We start from the raw sequence: 19,320 nt of genomic DNA on the forward strand, positions 1-19,320 counted from the left end.
CTTTTAATGACTGAAGTTTTACAGGTATAACACGGAATGGTAAAGTGTATATGCCTGGGGTGACGGTACTCTCCTCAAATTTTAATTTACTTGAATGTCAATCATGATGTGTGGAGGTTTTTCTTTATGCATCCATGCTATCGTGAACCAATGCTTTCACTCAATGTGAACATTTTACTTCCCACCTCTGAAAGTTAATTCACCAGTGTTAAGCAACACCTTTCTGTATAGACCCTGTGCTCTATTCGATGTCTGATTAGATATGTGGAAAGAATTGAAGCATCCCCTGAAAAACTATTTTTGAATTTACAATCCTGTTGTACTCTTATGGCCAGCTCCCCATGCATATATTAAGCCTATCCTCATACTAAAAGCTTTTGTTTCAGTGCAGATTTTCATGGCTGTTTTTTTCCATGACCATTGTCTGTTTACCTGTTTGCAGGTATGCCATTCTGACCAAAGAGTCGTGGCCCAGGTGGACAGGAGACGAGAGGAAAGGGGTGCTGCATCTGCTCGGCTCAGTCAACATGGACTCGGATCAGTACCAACTGGGGAAGACCAAGGTCTTCATCAAAGCTCCAGAATCGGTGCGTGGGAGTAGTTCTCTTGAGAGTTCTAGATCTTTGTGAATCTATAGCACTGGATTTATAATCTCAATGGGATATTATGCATCAGTGCAGCGTTTCTCTTCAGTCTTCTTCAGTTAATCTATGTTTTGCTGTAGTGTAGTTTAAGTACATGTTGAGTACAATTGTAGAAAATATATTATTGTACTCTTATTGTCGTAGACCGGACCATTGTCTTGGCTGATTCACAAATATTTGAGATATTTCCCATGAATGAATGAATAATGAAGAATGACCAAAGAATGCGTTCTGTGTGTTTCTACTGTTGTGCCCATGCTGCCCTGGGAAACACTAATTTATTTCAGTTGCACACAAATCTAATCAATGTTTTCAAGCCATTTGCTGCCAATTCTTAATGAAAAACATCACGCCTGAGGGAAAATCGCATCAGTACATAGTGTGGTGGCCGCCTCAAGGTCACAATACATTGTTTGAAGCTACTTTAGAGAACACAGCCCTAAAAAGGCCCAACAACAGCATGTGTAGCAGTCACCATCCACTCATAAAATAAGACTCCAAATTACACCGAATTTGAGCTCCGCTAAATACATGAATGACGGACAATCGGACACGGAGAGTAAAGTTACCGTACTAGATATCTAATGGCATTACATACAACATATCTACATGTGTTGTTAAGTAATACCATCTAATGCCATGTCATTTATCAGGATTAGCAATAACCTCTTGACACTCTTTATCATGGAGGTGCCTGGTGTATAGTGAAACTCTGATAATCATTTAACTGGTGTGATTGGTGTGCAGCTGTTCCTGCTGGAGGAGATGAGAGAGCGGAAGTATAACGGGTACGCCCGAGTCATCCAGAAAGCCTGGCGCAAACACATCGCTGTCCGCAAATACGTCAAAATGCGAGAGGAAGGTAAGAAGGTTCAAATAACCTATGGAGTATTCTGTCAATCCGTAGATACAGTAGATGTTACTTCTATAGCTTTCATGTAATGAATCTGTGCAAAGAGCCCATTGAATGGGTTCTCCTTTGAAAGCTTTCCACTGTAATAAAATCCTTCACCCTGCTACTGCTACTATCTCAAATGAATGCAGTAGATTCGTTTCTCTCTCTGTTATTGCCTGTCATGTGTATGTTAGTGGAGATCATCCTTATCGCCGAGTGAAAGAGATTTGTTTTGACAAGCGCTGTCTTGTGTTTCAGCGTCCGACATCCTGCTGAATAAGAAGGAACGCAGGAAGAACAGCCTGAACCGCAACTTCGTCGGGGACTACATCGGCACCGACAACCACCCAGAGATCCGGCAGTTTGTGGGCCGCAGGGAGAGGATCGACTTTGCTGACGTCGCCGTGAAATACGACCGCAGGTTCAGGGTAGGTCACCTGCTACTTGCTACCAGAGGACCAGTGTCTGTGTTCTGCCACTCTTATCTCTGCCGTGTGTGTGTTCTGTGGACACTGCTGGCTTGTGTGGGTGATGTAATGGTGATCTATGTGGATTTGTCTCCCCACCTACCCACAGCCCGTCAAGCGTGACCTCATTCTGACCTCCAAATTCCTTTACCTGATTGGTCGGGAGAAGGTGAAACAAGGCCCAGATAAGGGACAGATTCAGGAGGTCTTGAAGAGACAAATTGAGATGGAGAAGATCGAGTCTGTCTCTCTCAGGTAAGACCAGCAGTTTTCATGTAATAATAGTAATACAGTAATTTCCTGTGTATTAGCCGTTGTGTGTATTAAGCCACAGGACAATGTTTTATGCCAGTTAAAAGAAGCAAAACCATATTAGTGCCATATTAACTGCTCCCATGTGTTAACCTCATAGCTGAAGACATTTTGCAAAATCAGTGTATAAGTCCATGGCTGATGGTTGGGAAATTACAGTAATAATACGTTTTATTTATTTAACGCCTTTCTCAGACTCAAGGTCACTTTACAAAGTCAACACAAACAGAGCACACGTAGAGCAAGACAAAAAAATGCATTTCTGATGAGTTTATGCATTACATTACTCTATGCAGTATCTAACTGGTCGCTACAGTACACTGCATTGCTGTAGCATGATGCCATTATGTGTGTACTTACGTATGTGCTGAGTGCATTGTCCTCTTAGTACGTTACAGGATGATTTCTTCATTGTGCATGAGGAGCACTATGACAGCGTACTGCAGTGTGTCTTCAAGACCGAATTTCTCAGCCTGCTTTTTAAACGCTATGAAGAGAAGACCCAGAGGAAGCTCCCAATCAAGTTTAACAATCTGTATGTACTCATTTTTGTAATCTGGCACACTGACATCATGCTGGTTTCAATATGTTCATGATGAACCTAGAATATACAATATTGATTGAATGGTACTTTGGGGTTAACTGTAACCATTTTCTGAGGCTGTTGAATGGTGCACAGGTGGCCTGTTGATTTGAATGGTGAATGATGAACAGGTGGCCTGTTGATTTGGTGCCTTTTAAACGGCCTCAAAAATGGTTACAGTTAACCCCAAAGTACCAATTGAATTATGATGGGTAAAACAGCTTTTATGTTGTATTATTGATAAAGTTGTACAATTTGATTTGATTTCTAAGTCAGTTGCAGTGAATGCAGTGTAAACATTTCTTGAGAAATAAGGATGATGTTTCAGCTCATGTTGCCGGACATTTTTTTCCTCGGCTTCCAGGCTGGAGTTCAAGGTGAAAAAGGGAGGCTGGGGTCCTTTCTCGTCGGCCGGCTCCAGGCAGATCCAGTTCCAGGCGGGCCAGGGAGACGTGGCGCTTCTGAAGCCCAGCGGAAAGCAGCTGATCATCAGCATTGGACCCGGTCTTCCCAAGAACTCCAGTGAGTATGACCATGCGAAGTACAAAGTTCACAATATTTAAATCAGAGCCAAATAAATATTGTTTTGTGCACATTGCTAGCCTGTTATTAGTATGGATTCAAGTTTCATTCATCTACATTATTTTTGCAAGATCGCATCTGAGTAACCTGGTTGTTCCTTGTAGGGCCGACTCGACGAGACCACAGGAAGAGCAGATACATGGGTAACCAGGCGCCCAGCTCGAGAGGCTATTCCCGCGGTGAGTTGCGATTCAGGAATGGGACGTATATTTACCTGTCTCTAGTGAAATGGGGGTATCTAGCCAGTGTGTTCATTCTTTCTGGCCAATTATTGCCACTCTTTTTGAGGTACTACAAATGTAACTTTCTAAACTTTCTAAAATATAATTCTCATTTAGATTTTACTCTTAAATTGATCAAGGTGTGTAGGAACTTCAAGCAGTAATCCATGTCTGTTCTGTTATGTTGTGCTGTAATGGCTGAGTACTTGAGCTACTGTAAGTGGCTATAAAAGAGTTTCTGATGTGGATCCGCAGAGGCTCCGCGTCATGATCCTCGTGGGGGAGACAGCAGGGGCCGCCAGTCGTCCAGGGCGTCTCTGATCCGCCAGCAGTCCAGCATGGAGCAGCCCAGCCTGCCCCGGCAGCAGCGGCAGCAACGGCAGTCCCGCAACCCCAGCCCTAGGAACACGGACATGGGCTTCATGAATGTGCCCGACCAAGGCGTGGCTGGGTGAGGAGTCTTTGTGATGTTTTTGGTGCAGTTGTGTGTGTGTGTGTGTGTGGTTGTGTGGGTGGGTGTCTGATGAAAAGACAGTCAGACAGGGAGATGTTTGTTTGCGGTCTTTCATGCAATTTTGTGCCAAAATGAATGAATTGTCCTGTCCGATTGTTGTCCGATTGATGTATAGTATCTATACAGTATATATATATATATTTATATATACGTATGCATGTACAGTGAGGAGCATATGTATTTGATACCATGCTAAAACAGGAATATAAAATCATCATTTGACAATTGATCTTAATGCCTTAATTCAAAAAATGAGTAAAAATAAAACCGCCAAGGATGCCAATTTTCTTTGTGATTGAAGAATGTATTGTAAATAAATAAATGTTTTCCTTAAATGCTAAGGGAAGGATGTATTTGACCCCCTATGTAACCCTATGGGAATTTAACACATAGGGTTAACATAGGGGCAGGCAGATTTTTATTTTTAAAGGCCAGCTATTTCATGGATCCAGAATATTATGCATCCTGATAAAGTTCTCTTGGCCTTTGGAATTAAAATAGCCCCACATCATCACATACCCTTCACCATACCTAGAGATTGGCATGGTGCTTTTTCCAGTAGGCCTATTAGCCTGTTTGATTTGCATTGAGCTCAATGAGCATCAAACAGGCTAATAGGCCTACTGGAAAAAGCACCATGCCAATCTCTAGCTATGGTGAAAAGTATGTAATGATGTGGGGCTATTTTAATTCCACCGGCCAAGGGAACTTTATCAGGATGCATAATATCCTGAATCCATGAAATAGCTGGCCTTAAAAAATAAAAATCTGCCTGCCCCTATGTTAACCCTATGTGTTAAATTCCCATAGGGTTACATTGGGGGTCAAATACTTCCTTCCCCCTAGCATTTAGGAAGAACATTTATTTATTTATGAAACATTCTTCAATCACAAAGAAAATTGGGGTACTTGGCGGTTTTATTTTTACTCAATTTTTTAATTAAGACATTAAGATCAATTGTCAAAGGATGATTTTATATTCCTCTTTTTAGGCAACTTTAGCATGGTATCAAATACATTTTCTCCTCACTGTATGTATGTATGTACAGTATGTAAGAAGTTTGAAGACCATCACAGGCACCACTCCTAGTCCCTACCCATCCATCCCACATCCATACGTTCACTGACGCCCTGGTTTCCCATCTTCAGAATACATCGCAGACGGTCAAAGGAGTACAAGCCCGTGCCGGGGTCAGGCCGTCCCAAGCCCGCGCCCAAGCCCAAGCCACGAGGGCCTCAGTGCAAAGCCCTGTGGGCCTACGACGCCCAGGACACCGATGAGCTCAGCTTCAACGCTGACGATGTTATTGACATCCTTACTCAAGGTATGAGCACACCGTCTATACACACTGATAACCAGTCATGTACTGTACAAGGAATATAGACAGATCTCTTTCATCTGTGATGCTGAGTTGTGTGTAGTTATTATTCAGTAGCGGTGTAAAGTTACGCGTATTCGTACCGAATCATTTAGGTATGGGACGTTAGGTTCAATACAGATGTGTACTGAATGTATCAAATGCAGTCTTTAAGAGTAATCAACAGTAGGCTTTTTTACTGTACATGTGGACCATGTTTCAAATTAGTTCCCAGTTCCGACACAAACATATTAAAGGGATAATCCGGAGTGAAATGCACTTTAGATCAATTTTTCGGACTATTGGGAGTACATACGTTGAGTTGACACCAAAATCATGTCATTCGGATGTATTTTGAGAAAGTTCGAGCTCACCGTTTTTAGCCAAAACTCGTTAGCCTGGAGGTGACTCGGGCATGTAATTTCGCCGCTACAAAACGCTATTTTTATACCTCTTCTACTGTTCCAAACAACACTACACTTACGTGGTAGTGAGTAGAGGGTCCCTAAAGCCAAACCGAAGTATCCCCACGTCTTTATGTGGTCGGATAGAGAGTCCAGAATTAATTTAATCGAGTCAGTACCTTTCCGGAAATGTCGCTGTTGCAGCTAGCAACGTTTTCACAACACTTTACTAACATTTCCGGAAAGGTACGGACTCGATTAAATTCATTCTGGACTCTCTATCCGACCACATAAAGACGTGCGGATACTTCGGTTTGGCTTTAGGGAACCTCTACTCACTACCACGTAAGTGTAGTGTTGTTTGGAACAGTAGAAGAGGCATAAAAATAGCGTTTTGTAGCGGCGAAAGGACACGCCCCGGTCACTTCCAGGCTAACGAGTTTTGGCTAAAAACGGTGAGCGCGAACTTTCTCAAAATACATCCGAATGACATGATTTTGGTGTCAACTCAACGTATGTACTCCCAATAGTCCGAAAAATTGATCTAAAGTGCATTTCACTCCGGATTATCCCTTTAAGTGGCAGACCATATGTCAATTTAGTGCGTTAATGGCAAAAAACATCTGACATCTTTTAAAAATACTAATCCTCCTTATATACTGTATGTTGAGTGCACTATACACTAATGCACTATGGTTAGTGTATGTTAGGCGAGCAGTACTTAAGGGCTTACTGTACTGAAAATGAACCGAAGCGTGACTTACACTGACGTACGTACCGAATTGTGATTTTTGTGTACCGCTTACACACCTATAATTCAGGAAGGTATTTTTTATATTTACGCATTTACTTTTTCAATATGGCTAGTAACATTGACATTGGCAGTTCTGTTATCATTGTGGTTTCCCCCCTGACACAAAATGAGAAGTTTGCTGGCAAGAGGTCGGTGTACTGTACTGTAGGTATGAGTCTGTTGGCATGGCATTGTACAGTGAATACGATATTCTGCTCTTTGCTTTAGATGCATCTGGCTGGTGGTATGGCCGCTTGAGAGGACGAGAGGGAATGTTTCCTGGCAACTACGTTGAAAAAATCTGAACAAAGGAATGAATACCTGGAGGACCCAATCAGTTTTTTTTAATAAGAGAGAGATGGAACTGATGTGAATATTCAGAGAGGCAACTTGAGCAATGAAGATGCCAGAAACAGGTGTTTTACTGATATAAAGCACTCTAGGCATTTTTTACAGATAATTACAGATTTTTACACTGAAGCATACACATGCATATATTTGTGCACACATACAGACACACACATACAGCCCACAAACATGTTAGTATCTTAAAATCTGTCAGCTATTTTATTGAACACAGCACTCTAATAGCCAATGTGTAATGGCTATTGAATGAGATTTAATAGAAATATTTTTTAGGATATGGTGCATTTTTATATTTTTATGGTATAAGAAAAAATGAACAAATGTTTAAGCCTTTTGTCAATGAGATTGCCGCCACTTTAACATTGTAATTCCTGCACAACTTGAAAGCCAGTATATGTCTGCAGTAGTAAGCCTACATAACTGCAGTGCTCAATTCTGTACGTTGTTGCATCGTATTATTTCAGTCATAAAAAATCCAAACATTGGTAGTCAGGTGGCAATGTCCCTCCAGGGACCGAGAGAGTGCCATAGTCTGCATTGTGTTGGTTGAAGAATAGAATCAGGTTACTTACTTTCCTGGCTGCTTCCTCAACCCCGTCACTGTACAGACCTACAGTAGATCTAGTATTCAAACAAACACATATTTGTTTTGTACAATGTTTATGAGCCTTTGTCAGAGTCCTTGTTCTTATGATACTGTCCATGAGAGAGCCTTTTCAGTCTTGCCCCCCTCTTAAACTACATTGAACATATGAGGCAACAGTTTTATATACTACGTGTGTCTGGGATCTCTTTGAAATGTTTAAATAAAAATGTTTTATCTTGTGAATTGGGTGCATTTCTTTAAAAATATGACAAAATATTGCAACACAAACATGCAGACAAAAAGGCTAATAATGATTTTGCCTATACACATGCAGAATTTAATGTCTTAATTAAATGTCTTATTTGACCAAATATCTATTGACATTTGTAGGCCTATCCCTAGCATAATGTATGTCATTTCAAGGCATAAGAGACCTATTGGTCATGGTCAAATAATAATAACAAAAAAAGTATTGTTGGCAATAGGTAGGAGTAACTTGAGGCTTAACTGTACTAAATAACTAATAAAAACTGTGTTAAAGCATGGAAAAATACGAAACAGACTTGGTTGGTTTGGTTGTGGACTAGTAAAGTTCACTGCACACACAGGGCATGAGTTCTGTCAGGGTTGAGGTAGGACCCTCAGCAACCTGATTATGGTTATTGGTTATATGGTTATGATTACAATCTTCAATTATATAGAAAAAATGGCACAGGCTAGTATTTGGCCAATGTACTTAACACACGAGGATTGAAAGAGGGTCAGTAAAAATGTTTGACAAAATTGTCCCTGATTATTTGACCTACTGTACAAGAATAGAACCCCCATGCGGCTTCACTGAGAACTACAAGACACACGTTCACGTTTCTCAAAATATGTGAAGACTACACTACCCATACTTCATCATTGTATGTTTAACGTCAGCTTGTGGCGACGCATGGCACTACTAAATCAGTTTACAAGCCGTGCACAGTGTTTTCCCGTTGGCAACGTGTCAGTAACGGAGTCATTCTTCATCGGCGAGATACATGCAAATACAGCCATTATTAGGATTTTAAGGCAGCTGTCATCTTGGAGACTCCCGGTGAAAATGGAATCGTTTCTACGGAGCTCTCGCGATGCGCTTAAGGTAAGGGCACCGACCGTACAGAGGGTCGCGCATGGTTGGCTTGCTTCATCCATTTTCTATATATAGTTCTTATTGGTCGTCGTAATGTATTCGCAAATAATGTTAACGTTCATAATGTTCTGCACTGCTAAAAATAAGTGACCTTGTTGCATTTAAATAAGGGTTTACAACAAAATACACCGATACATCCGGATTCCTGTATAAACTTCTTATCCTGTTCTCTGACTGCAAGTGCAAAGTGTGGTGTAACGCTGAAGTGATCCCCACTGCATGCAATGCGTTGTTTGATGCCAAGTTACAATGAACTTTTTAGACATCCTGACAATACAGAGATATTCTCTTAAATTCATTGTATCTAGGTGTTGTCGTGTATATGTCTGCGCCCAGTCTAACATGTTTCTAACCTTCCCGTGACATCCTGTCAGAATTTTTTTTTCTCGGATTGTTGACAAAAAGATTGGATCGACGGGAATGTGAAGGTTGCTCTGCACTATCTGCTGTTTCAAGTTGAAAGTGCTCATTCACAAGCCATGGTCTCCATTTGACCCCAGAGGCGCTGTGGCCTCCTGAGCTTCGGGATAAGCCTGAAAACAGCTCGTTTTCTTTGTTTGCTTAACATATTCTCATGATCATATTTATTCCAAGCAGCTGTACTTTACGTATTAGGATGGTTTTGTTTGCAGAGGAAATAATCCATACTGTGCCGTATTATATGGTCAGTCTCTCATTGCAGGAGACGTTATATCCTAGCTATCAGCCCCTGGAGACCACAGCAGGCATGTTTTCATCCCAAACAATGCCACCTGCTGTCAACAAGTACTGAGGGAGATAAGAACTCATTGCCACTTTATTTGCCTCACATGGCAGGCAAAAATGATCTACAGAGCCACGGGGAAGAACCATAGGACACACACACACACACACACACACACACACACACACACACACACACACACACACTGAGCTTTCAGGTCAAATGAAGCGTCCCATAGTGCCTGCAAAGAGAAGACAAATCAAACACAGCAACCTCTGTGGAACAACGAGGATGGGTTCAGTATATTTACCTACTTTCTCCTGCTCCATTTAATCTTACACAGCAACCCCCCCACCCCCCGTACAAACACTCACATACGTCCTGTCTTTTAGTCATGCGCTCCTGAGATAAAGGAAGTGGATTTTTTGTTGTTGTTGCATTAGCCACCCCTGACTTTTGTCTGATGTGATAATTGTCACATGAGCAGCTGAGTTTTGTGATCATCACAGCTCTATTTATACACGTGTTGTTACGCATCTGTTGCTGTGACTTGAAGGGTTTTTTTTTCCACTGCTGAGAAAGTCTCCGTTGTGTTTCCCGACCAAAAAAAAGAAAGAGAACAAACTGAACAAAACAGCGCAAACGTGCCGTGAGTCAGAGAACCTCATTAAGCACTTGCGTCACAGAAGCCTCCTGTGCCCCACTGAAGTAATGGAGTCGGCTGAAAATGCTAATTAAACACACAGACAGGGCTGCTTTATAGAGGGCCGGGACTGCCTGACCCCTTCAACCAGTGCCATTCCACCAATCATTCATTCATCAACGCTCCCTCGGTTACCTTGTTTGTACATCACATCTGTACAAGGCCATTCCTTTCCATTTTCACACCGACTTGCCTAAGAAGGAGGCTAGGCCTAGTTTGTGCTCCCATTTTGTTGCACCCATGAGTAGCTTGACCTTGCTCCTTTGCCCTGCTGAGGATTCATCATCATCATCATCATCATCATCATCATCATCATCTGAGGCCCACTGACTCTGAATCAGCTTTTAAGGCCATCTCTTTTCTCTCTCTCTCTCTCTCTCTCTCTCTCCCTCTCCCCTTCTTTTTTGCTAAAGGGCTAAAGTTTACATAACACATCTTATGTAAAAAAAAAACATTCTTCCTGATGGCCAAGACCTCTTTTAGTGAGAGCATGGAGGACTTCTGAGGATGCAGACTACAGTGTAGTGGTTTAGGGAAACTGTGACCAGAGGGGTGTACTGCATAGCAAGGTTACTGGCATACCAGGTGATAATCTTCAAACAACGCGTCACTTAAGAAGCAATAGCTGCTCAGTTCTTGTAGAGATCAGCGGTTACTCCTAAAGTTACCTGGGTTAGGCAGTTACCTTGCTCCGTAGTACAGCCACCTGGGGGTGCGTTGCCCAAAACCATAGTCGCCAAGTCAACAACTTTGTTGGTTGCAATGCAATTTCGCATTGCCAACCAATTAAGATGCTAACAGGTTAGCAACTATGCTTTTGGGCAACGCACCCCCGAACAGCTAACCTTTAGTCTAGGTTTAGGGGCAGCATGTCCCATGCAGGCCTAGCCCAACCTGGAGCTCAGTCATAGGGACGGTGGCCCAGGGCTGGAGGCCTAGATGTTGCCCCGAGACCAGGGGAGCCTCATCATCAGGCATCAGCATCATTCTGTCAGGCTGCGCCGTGGGCGCCGCTGCAGGGCTTTTTCCAGTGCACGGTTTTGGCACAGTGCATGACCGGGCCATTATAGTGCCCTCGGATTCACATTCCTATCAGATTGCCTGGTGCCCGGAATCTCTTCAGTCCGTTTTATTGATTGTTGTTTCCTCTGCAATGGAATGCCTCGCCGAAAACCCCTCTCTTAATACAGTGTGGCATTTTAGGATGTGATGGAATTTGACTAAGCTGACCAAAATCTGCACTCCTATTTCATTATTTTAAATCCATCTTTCTGCATGATTTGCTTAATACTGAGATTAGTAATATCATGCATTGATGTTTGTTTGTGTCTTTGTCTTTGTGTGTGCCCGTACTCCAGAGTTTAAGCAGAGACAGCCCCGGCCTACACGTGGTCATAGGAAATGAAGCTTGCGACTGTGACTCAATGGTGTCAGCCCTTACATTTGCTTATTTCCTGTCTAAGGTAGGTCTCACCATAGATATAATAAAGCTTTATTATATCTATGGGTATCACGTGTGTATACATATGTACTGGAGTACAATATTTTGAATGGCTGTTTTTTTGTTTGTTTGTTTTGAGGTTTATGAACAGAGGGAGATCCTCAGGTATCTCCTCAGGTAGGACAGTGGGAGGGGTGTTAGTCGCTCACCCATCTGTCTTTGTTTTCTTTTCATTTGGGCAGACGATGGAGCCAGGGAAGGTGGCGGTGCCGGTCCTCAACATCCCGCGGGCGGAATTCCCGTTGCGGACAGACAACGTGTTCCTCCTGAAGGAGAGCGGCCTCGCACAAGACCTGCTGGTGTTCCGTGATGAGATCGATCTCCAGGGTCTGCACCAGGCCAAACAGCTGGTCCTAACACTGGTGGACCATAATGTCCTCCCTAGGTCTGCTGTTGCAATGACTCTGTGTTGATTAACCTGTCTAGTGTCTGTCAGTCTCTATACAGTATATATCTGTCTGTCTGTATGTCTCTATGTCTGTCTGTCTCTATTTACTGTCTGTCTGCCTCTATGTGTCTCTGTCTGTCTGTCTCTGTATGTCTCTATAGCCGCTTTCAGACAGGTTTTCCGCACATTCTGCGATAATTGCTTGCCGCATTTCTGGCGGTAGCAGACATTCAGACATGAAGCATATATGCGGAATGTATACGCCCACCTTTTGTTCACATCTACTGGTAATTTAAGATTTCCATCAATTGAGCTGTGGTTCAATGGGCAGATAATGACGCCTAACAAATGCGGCCGCGCTGTCAGCTGTGCGTGCCTGACAGCGGAAGAGTGTAGTTTTTACACCGGGAGTATGAAGGAGGCTATAGCCTTGCTGCATTACCTGCAGCGTGTTAGAGAGATGCAAATGTCTGTAATATGTCTCTATGTCTGTATGTCTTTATGTCTGTTTCCTCATGTCACTTTTCCTTGTTTGTGCATGTCCTCGTTTGTCTTTAGCTTCATCGGTTTGTCTGGCCAACGGTTTATTTATCTGTTTTGATGTACTCTGTAAAAGCTTTCAAAAGTGCTGTGTACTCATCAAAACTCCATGGATGTCTTGGCTGTTAAATAATTTACACGACTGAGGTACCAGGAGTGCATATGAACCCCAGACACTAATGGCTGGTCAGATCGTTTGTCTTTCCTTTTGACCTTGTGCTTTCTCTCATCTCAGCTTTCTCCTGTCTTCATCTTTTTCTTCCTGTTCACCTTGTATTCCTCTTTAAGCCCCGCCCCTGCTCTTGCCTTTCTCTCTCTCTCTTTCTTCCTTTCTCTTTTCCCATTTCTTCTCTGACCTTGTCTGTGTGTGTGTGTGTGTGTGTTGCGTGCATGTGTGCGTGCTTGCGTGTCTGTGTGTGTGCTTGCGTGTCTGTGTGTGTGTGTGTGTGTGTGTGTGGTGCGTGCATGTGTGCGTGCATGTGTGTCTGTCTGTCTGTCTGTCTGTGTCCATGCAGTGGGGATGCTTCTCTGGAGGAGGCTGTGGTGGAGGTGATCGATCACCACCTCCTGGAGAGGAAGCCGTCGCCCTCGTGCCTGGTCACCGCGGAGACCGTGGGCTCCTGCAGCACGCTGGTGACGGAGCGGATCTCGCAGAAGACCCCCGACCTGCTCGACCAACAGGTGGCACAGCTCTTATACGGTAACTACCATGGCAACCGGCTCTCCATGGGAGACCGGACGGGAATGCTTGTCCCCGGTGGCCCCATGCCAATAAATAACGGAGGATTACCCGACTCCAGAGCCTTGATCTCTGTATGCCAGACAACCTGGCTTTGATTCAGGCGGCTTTATGTGGATTGATGGGTTCCCAGCATGGGAAGCCTCCCATGTGGGTTTGATTATGTCTTAATATTCAGTAATGAATAAAATACCCACCACCATCTGAATGGCTAATGCACTTCATCTTCCTACAAGTTATGTGCCGTCGCATCTTGTCATGTTGCTGTATGTCAAGTGATTATGAGTATTATGATGGTAGGAAACACAAATAGTCTTGGACTCCCCAGTGGCTCAGGCTTCAAATGGCAGAGAGCCCAAGCTCTCGTCAAATGCTTTTCTGTGCTCTAACCTATGTCTCACCTGAATACTGGGCTTTCGTGTATGTATCCACTGAGCTTTATTGAGTGTAATTGGTAGTGAAGTTTAATCTTGAAGCCTGGTGTTGGTTAATGCTGTTCTGGAATGTGCAGTTCATCAGTGCCAGAGACTCTTATTTAGCGAGGTTGCTGAGATACAGTAGAATGCCGTGTTAATGTGCAAATGAAGTTAAGGACATTCCTGCTGCGGTCTAACTCAGGCACGATCGTGTTGGACTGCGTGAACATGGCGCCCGAGGCTGGGAAGGTCACTCCCAAAGATAGCCAGTATGCTGTGCTCCTGGAGTCTCGCTTCCCTAACCTGCCACCGAGAGGCGCCCTCTTTCAGTCCTTGCAGAATGCCAAGTTTGATGTATCGGGTGAGTCAGGCTTTTTCAAGGGATTCTCAGATTCCCTTCCCTAACCTGTTCCACAGATCTGTCTGTTTGTCCTTTTGTTTATCAATCCTGTTTTCTTTATCAATGCCTTTCTTCTTGTGTGCGTGTCTCCTCTTTCTGTCCATAGTGGGACATTGACCTTTAGTAAGGATCATACTTACCAAAGCAACCTGAACAAAGTAGCACAACCTATCTGTCTATCAGCACAGCACAGTCCCCTCTGGCCATATCAAAGTCGTGAGCTCATGTGCTCCGTATTCTGATAATTGTACCCACTGTCTGGTGGATAAGATGTCTGTGAACTTGAAAAAGAGCCAACTTATTGCAGAGAGTTTCATGAGATGTTTTGATGTGGTCACAGGCCTCACCACTGAACAGATGCTGTTGAAAGACATGAAGGCTGCCACTGGTGGAGACCTCAACCTGGCCGTTAGTGTTGTTTACATGACGCTAGAGGTACGTTTCACAAGTATTAGTGAATTTATACATATAACGGCTTCGTAAATGTATACTAGTTACCTCATAATGCATTCTTAAAATGATTGTGTTGAAAACAACACAACTTGCGTTTTTTCTTTTTTTTTTTAACACATCTCTGAGTCTAGGGAGGGACAATATATTCGTTTTAAGATTTTGAATTCATAAACCTAAATTTATACATTTCATTTTTTTGTGAACTATTTTGTTCTACATTGTGAACTCATTAAATGTCTGCCCAAAACTGTATACAATTCTGACTCTGCTATTAGAATGGCATGTTGTTTATTTTTGTCACTTGTATGCATACTTGCTATCAATAGACATTGAAGATATACAATTATGCTTAGACTGATTACATGCTATCTGATGTTAACCCAGAAGTGGACATAAAGTTAATGTGCTTTGCGCTGATGGTTAGTTGAGTTCTCTCAAATGGATCTAATTTTCCCTGAATGTGGGAGGTTTTCATGTCGGAGATCCTGATACGTAACGTGATTGAATTGCTTTGACAAAAGCATGCTTGTTCAGGACCAGCATGACAAACTTATGGACCGAGCCCAAACAGTAATGTGGATTCCTGCTCAGTAATGAGTTACAAATGCTAGAATGTTGCAATGCGTGCACGCAGTCAGCCACTCCCTGCTCAACCACAGGGTTGGGTATTGTGTTTGTACACACCCACAAACTACACACACACACATACACACACACATACACCCCATTGGGATTAGGCAGGAGTGTTTCATGACGACTCCCCTTCTGTCACAATCTCGCTTGAAAGGAAGAAAGCCCAAGTGGCCTCAGATCTCCCATGCTGAACTCTGTGTCTCTCTACAGGCTTTCCTACAGAGACGTGGCCTGCAGCAGGAGCTCTGCGAGTTCTGTCACAAGCACAAATACAACCTCCTGGTAGCCATGACGATTTCATTCCGTGAAAATAACGAGCCATTCCGTCAGCTTGCGGTCTACAGCTCCAGCAGTCTATACAGGGACGAGGTGATGTTTTGTGTTTGACTCCTATCTGATATGAAAATGCAGTCTTGTTTGTGTGTCACCCTCAGTATCCTTTCATAACAGCAATGATAATAATAAAAGGCACAGAAGCTAGAGCTTCGTGGCACTCTGTGATCTTTGGCATATTTGAATCAGGAAAGAACACACTTTTATATGTTTTTTTTTATGTTTTGTAATGTAGTGTAGTAAGTTTGGGTCCTGGCAAAATAAATGTTGACCACAGTGGTTTGGTCAATGATCTGGTTAACCATAGACAGGGGAGAACAACATGAATATAAGACTAGCAATAGACTGAGGCAACATACTGTAATATGGTTTTGTGGTTCTTATGGCCTAGTGGTTAAAGAAATATCCCCTGGACAGTGGAATAGCCGGTTCAGACAGATAGCAGAGGTTTTAGAGGCTGTCTAATGTACTCAAGTTCATGTTGTCTGAAGGATGTGGTGTATTCTAGGAGCTGCATGTCCAAGTTTGAGCTTGGGTCTTTATGGAATTCTTCAGAGTTGGAGGCAATGTTTTGTGGTTACTAATGGAAGCTTTCCAACTTTGACTGCAGGCTATAAGAACACATAAGCTGCAACCCAGGCTATGTGTAAGGCTTCCAGTTGAGTGGGCTGCTTTTTGTAAAATAGCAAGTCCTTGCTTTTTAAGCTAGACACACCTCCTGGGGATAGTTCTCCTCACAGAGAGGAGAAATCTGCCATTATCCACTCAGCCGCATCCTCGTAGTCACCCGTAAAAGGCTGGATTGTCAGTACTGCAGACTTGTGCAGTAAAGTGTCAATGACCAGACTGAACTCGTCAGCATACATTTTCACTGTAAAGAAAACAGTTTTTCTCTTGATCGAGCTAGTGACAGGCTGATGTATGACTCCTTTCATCCTTTCCGTATGTGGTCCTGTTGACTTGAGAAGGAGAGGAAGAGTACAATCTACCTGTTACACAATAACAGAACCCTAACAATATACTAAAATAATGTTCAGTTTACATTTAAGTCATCTTATAAAAGCCAACAAAATAATCATTAGCAGATGGTTAATGGTTAATAAATTACCTGACAAGTTGCAGATTCTTTATTGAAAAGTGTGTGTGTGTGTGTGTGTGTGTCTGGTGTGTGTGTGTGTGTGTGTGTGTGTGTGTGTGATCCCACAGATGAGCCAAGCTTTGCAAAAAGCTCAGACCCCCAGCTTGGATCTCTCTCCGATGAGCAGCCCATACCATGACGTGAAGGCCTACGTCCAGGGCAACACACTGGCCTCTCGCAAAAAGGTTTTGCCCATCATCAAGGACTTCCTCAAGTCTTGGGAGAAAAGAACGGCCCCCTCCGGAAACCTGGACGACCTTGGTGACCTGGAGGGAGTCTGCTGCCCGGGTATGGAGGAGGGAGGACGGTACCACTCCCATCAGTGCACTGAGGACTCGGGCATGGAGGAGGACTCGAACGTGCCCCCGACACCCATGAACAGCCTGGTGGAGGGCTGCCCGCTGGACGACGGGCTGCCCAGGATCAGCGAGGAGGCCATTGTGGAGAAATTCAGCAGGATGACCAGCCGGGACGAGCCGGAGGACGAGCTCTGAGAGTCCCTTTGAAACGCCCAGCCTCTGCCTCCCTCGCCTCGCGTCTGGGGCCCCGTGGATCAGGAGCCTGTGTGGAACCGCTGTTTTGCTGTGGGAACTTGTGGGATTTCTCTTGGCCTGAACCTGACTGCATGTGTGTAGTTAAGATCTGCATGAATAACACGACGGAGAGGGGACGACGCGGAGGACCATCTTGGCTGTCGGCGCGGGTCAAACAGAGGTCAATTGGAGATGATCATACATTGGGAGTGTTTCATTGCTTTGGACTAGACATGCAGCTGTTGATGTGATCTAACTGAGAATGACGACGCAAAGCGTAATTGCTCAGCGTAATTGCTCAGCGTGTGAGAGATCTGCTCTATTATTATTTTTGACTAGGTGAGTGGCCCTTGTGGTCTGTATCTCCAGATACATGAACTTACGAAGTGTCCTGAAATTAGAAATCCAATTAAGCTTTTTTTTTTCATCTTTTTCATTAAGACATGTTTTGACATCCAAAGCTAGAATTTATGATCAGTTCATAATGTAATTAGGGGAGGTACGTTCAAACTAAAGTGAAGTGGACTGGTTTGATGGAGGCTTTTACAGCCCTTGATCCCAAAGCTTTAAACCTTGTGGATACTACTTTCTGAAGTTTGTGATAATTTAGGATGCTCCTTATCAACGTTCTGAAAGGATGCTAAACGGAGTGTGTTTTGTTTTAAACATAATATTATGGAGGTTCCTATCAGTGTTGCTGTGTGTGGGCTCGGCGTGAAGAATGACACAAAGGGCTCGCAGTACACATGTTGAAGTACAATCGTGTGATCCTCAGTAGAGAGGACACCAGTATTCATGGTGGATATGTTATGAAGGTAACGTATTGAAGGTTTCTTGCCTTTAATGAAAAGCGGTACGAAGAACATTTATTACTCAAAAATTTAATCATATACAGTATATAATTTATTAAGATTATTGTTTTGGCATTCATGAGAAATTAAGGTTTTATGTAAGCATCTTGTAATGTCCTTTTGGACAAAAGTGTGGCTTTAACATTTTAAGATCAGAGCAATGAAGCCTTTGTTAAGATCACTACTATGTGACTGGTTTGAACACAGGCAGTGTTACCAGAGTCGCCTGTCTGTTATTTGTAAATCACAGTTATGCTGCAAAGAGTCACATTAGACATGCATTATCCAAAAGAAACATGATTACGTGTTTTGGTGATCTTGAAAAAATATTTGAAAAAAAAAAAACATATCAGTGGTTTACAGGGTGAGCTTTAAAATTGATTTCTGATCACAATCATAATTTGAGTAATATATAAAAGTGACAGTGCATCACTTTGATTAGGTGATCTATATCATTTCTATAGCATGTACAAATGCTGAGTTGAGGATTCCATTGTTATATATATATATATTATATAAAAGTATTATGTATCACAGTCTTGAGGGGGCAGCATGCCCGAGTGACTGTTCATGGCATCTGCTAATTTCTCAGTTACAGTACGTCATCAGCCAATATTGGATAGATAATATTTCATTAACTGAAAAATGGTCAAGTGTCATGTGGCAAGTGTTGTTCAACCATATCTATGACCAAAATATAGCTATCTATTTATCCATAAATTGTACACACCTTTCTTGACAGTGTTACAGGACAATCAGACGCCAATGATATACCACTACATGTCAGACTTAATTCTTCTTGCCTCACTTAAAAGTGTACAAATATTGCAAAATGTATTGTTATTAATGAAATGTTCCGTTCATCCAGATGTATTCAATTGCAATTTCAAAGTATTAAATGATTTTTAACACATTTTGTTGTTGTAATTTTCCATTGTGATTGCATTAGTTAATACTTTATGTTATAAGTTATAGGTTATAAGTACACTATAAAACATCATACCACATACCGCACTAAACAACTTTTCTCTAATATGGAAATGGCTTGCAGGTATCCTGAAAATACTAGGTTTTTAGGACCATG

The 19,320-nt window shown here is 42.7% G+C and overlaps 2 protein-coding genes across 2 annotated transcripts in view; both read left to right on the top strand.

Annotated features, from left to right (window-relative positions):
- Positions 1 to 7,968, top strand: part of myo1eb (myosin IEb) — a 21,036-nt gene extending 13,068 nt beyond the window's left edge. Inside the window, exons 18-27 of the mRNA XM_062538323.1 lie at positions 443 to 587; positions 1,392 to 1,506; positions 1,798 to 1,967; positions 2,116 to 2,261; positions 2,707 to 2,853; positions 3,266 to 3,423; positions 3,588 to 3,662; positions 3,960 to 4,155; positions 5,368 to 5,543; positions 7,002 to 7,968. Of these exons, the coding sequence (XP_062394307.1) occupies positions 443 to 587; positions 1,392 to 1,506; positions 1,798 to 1,967; positions 2,116 to 2,261; positions 2,707 to 2,853; positions 3,266 to 3,423; positions 3,588 to 3,662; positions 3,960 to 4,155; positions 5,368 to 5,543; positions 7,002 to 7,078 (1,405 nt within the window). The 3' untranslated portion in view covers positions 7,079 to 7,968. The remainder of the gene's footprint in view (positions 1 to 442; positions 588 to 1,391; positions 1,507 to 1,797; positions 1,968 to 2,115; positions 2,262 to 2,706; positions 2,854 to 3,265; positions 3,424 to 3,587; positions 3,663 to 3,959; positions 4,156 to 5,367; positions 5,544 to 7,001) is intronic.
- A 717-nt stretch (positions 7,969 to 8,685) lies between these two features.
- prune (prune exopolyphosphatase) lies at positions 8,686 to 19,149 on the top strand. Its single transcript, XM_062538324.1, has 8 exons — positions 8,686 to 8,854; positions 11,670 to 11,774; positions 11,995 to 12,197; positions 13,256 to 13,440; positions 14,098 to 14,256; positions 14,636 to 14,730; positions 15,592 to 15,750; positions 16,921 to 19,149. Exons 1-8 carry the CDS (start codon positions 8,816 to 8,818, stop codon positions 17,344 to 17,346), a joined length of 1,371 nt encoding a protein of 456 aa, XP_062394308.1. The 5' UTR covers positions 8,686 to 8,815; the 3' UTR covers positions 17,347 to 19,149.
- The last annotated feature ends 171 nt before the right edge of the window (positions 19,150 to 19,320 follow it).

Source organism: Sardina pilchardus, chromosome 6 (assembly GCF_963854185.1).
Source record: "Sardina pilchardus chromosome 6, fSarPil1.1, whole genome shotgun sequence".
In the NCBI taxonomy this organism is placed as follows: Eukaryota; Metazoa; Chordata; class Actinopteri; order Clupeiformes; family Clupeidae; genus Sardina; species Sardina pilchardus.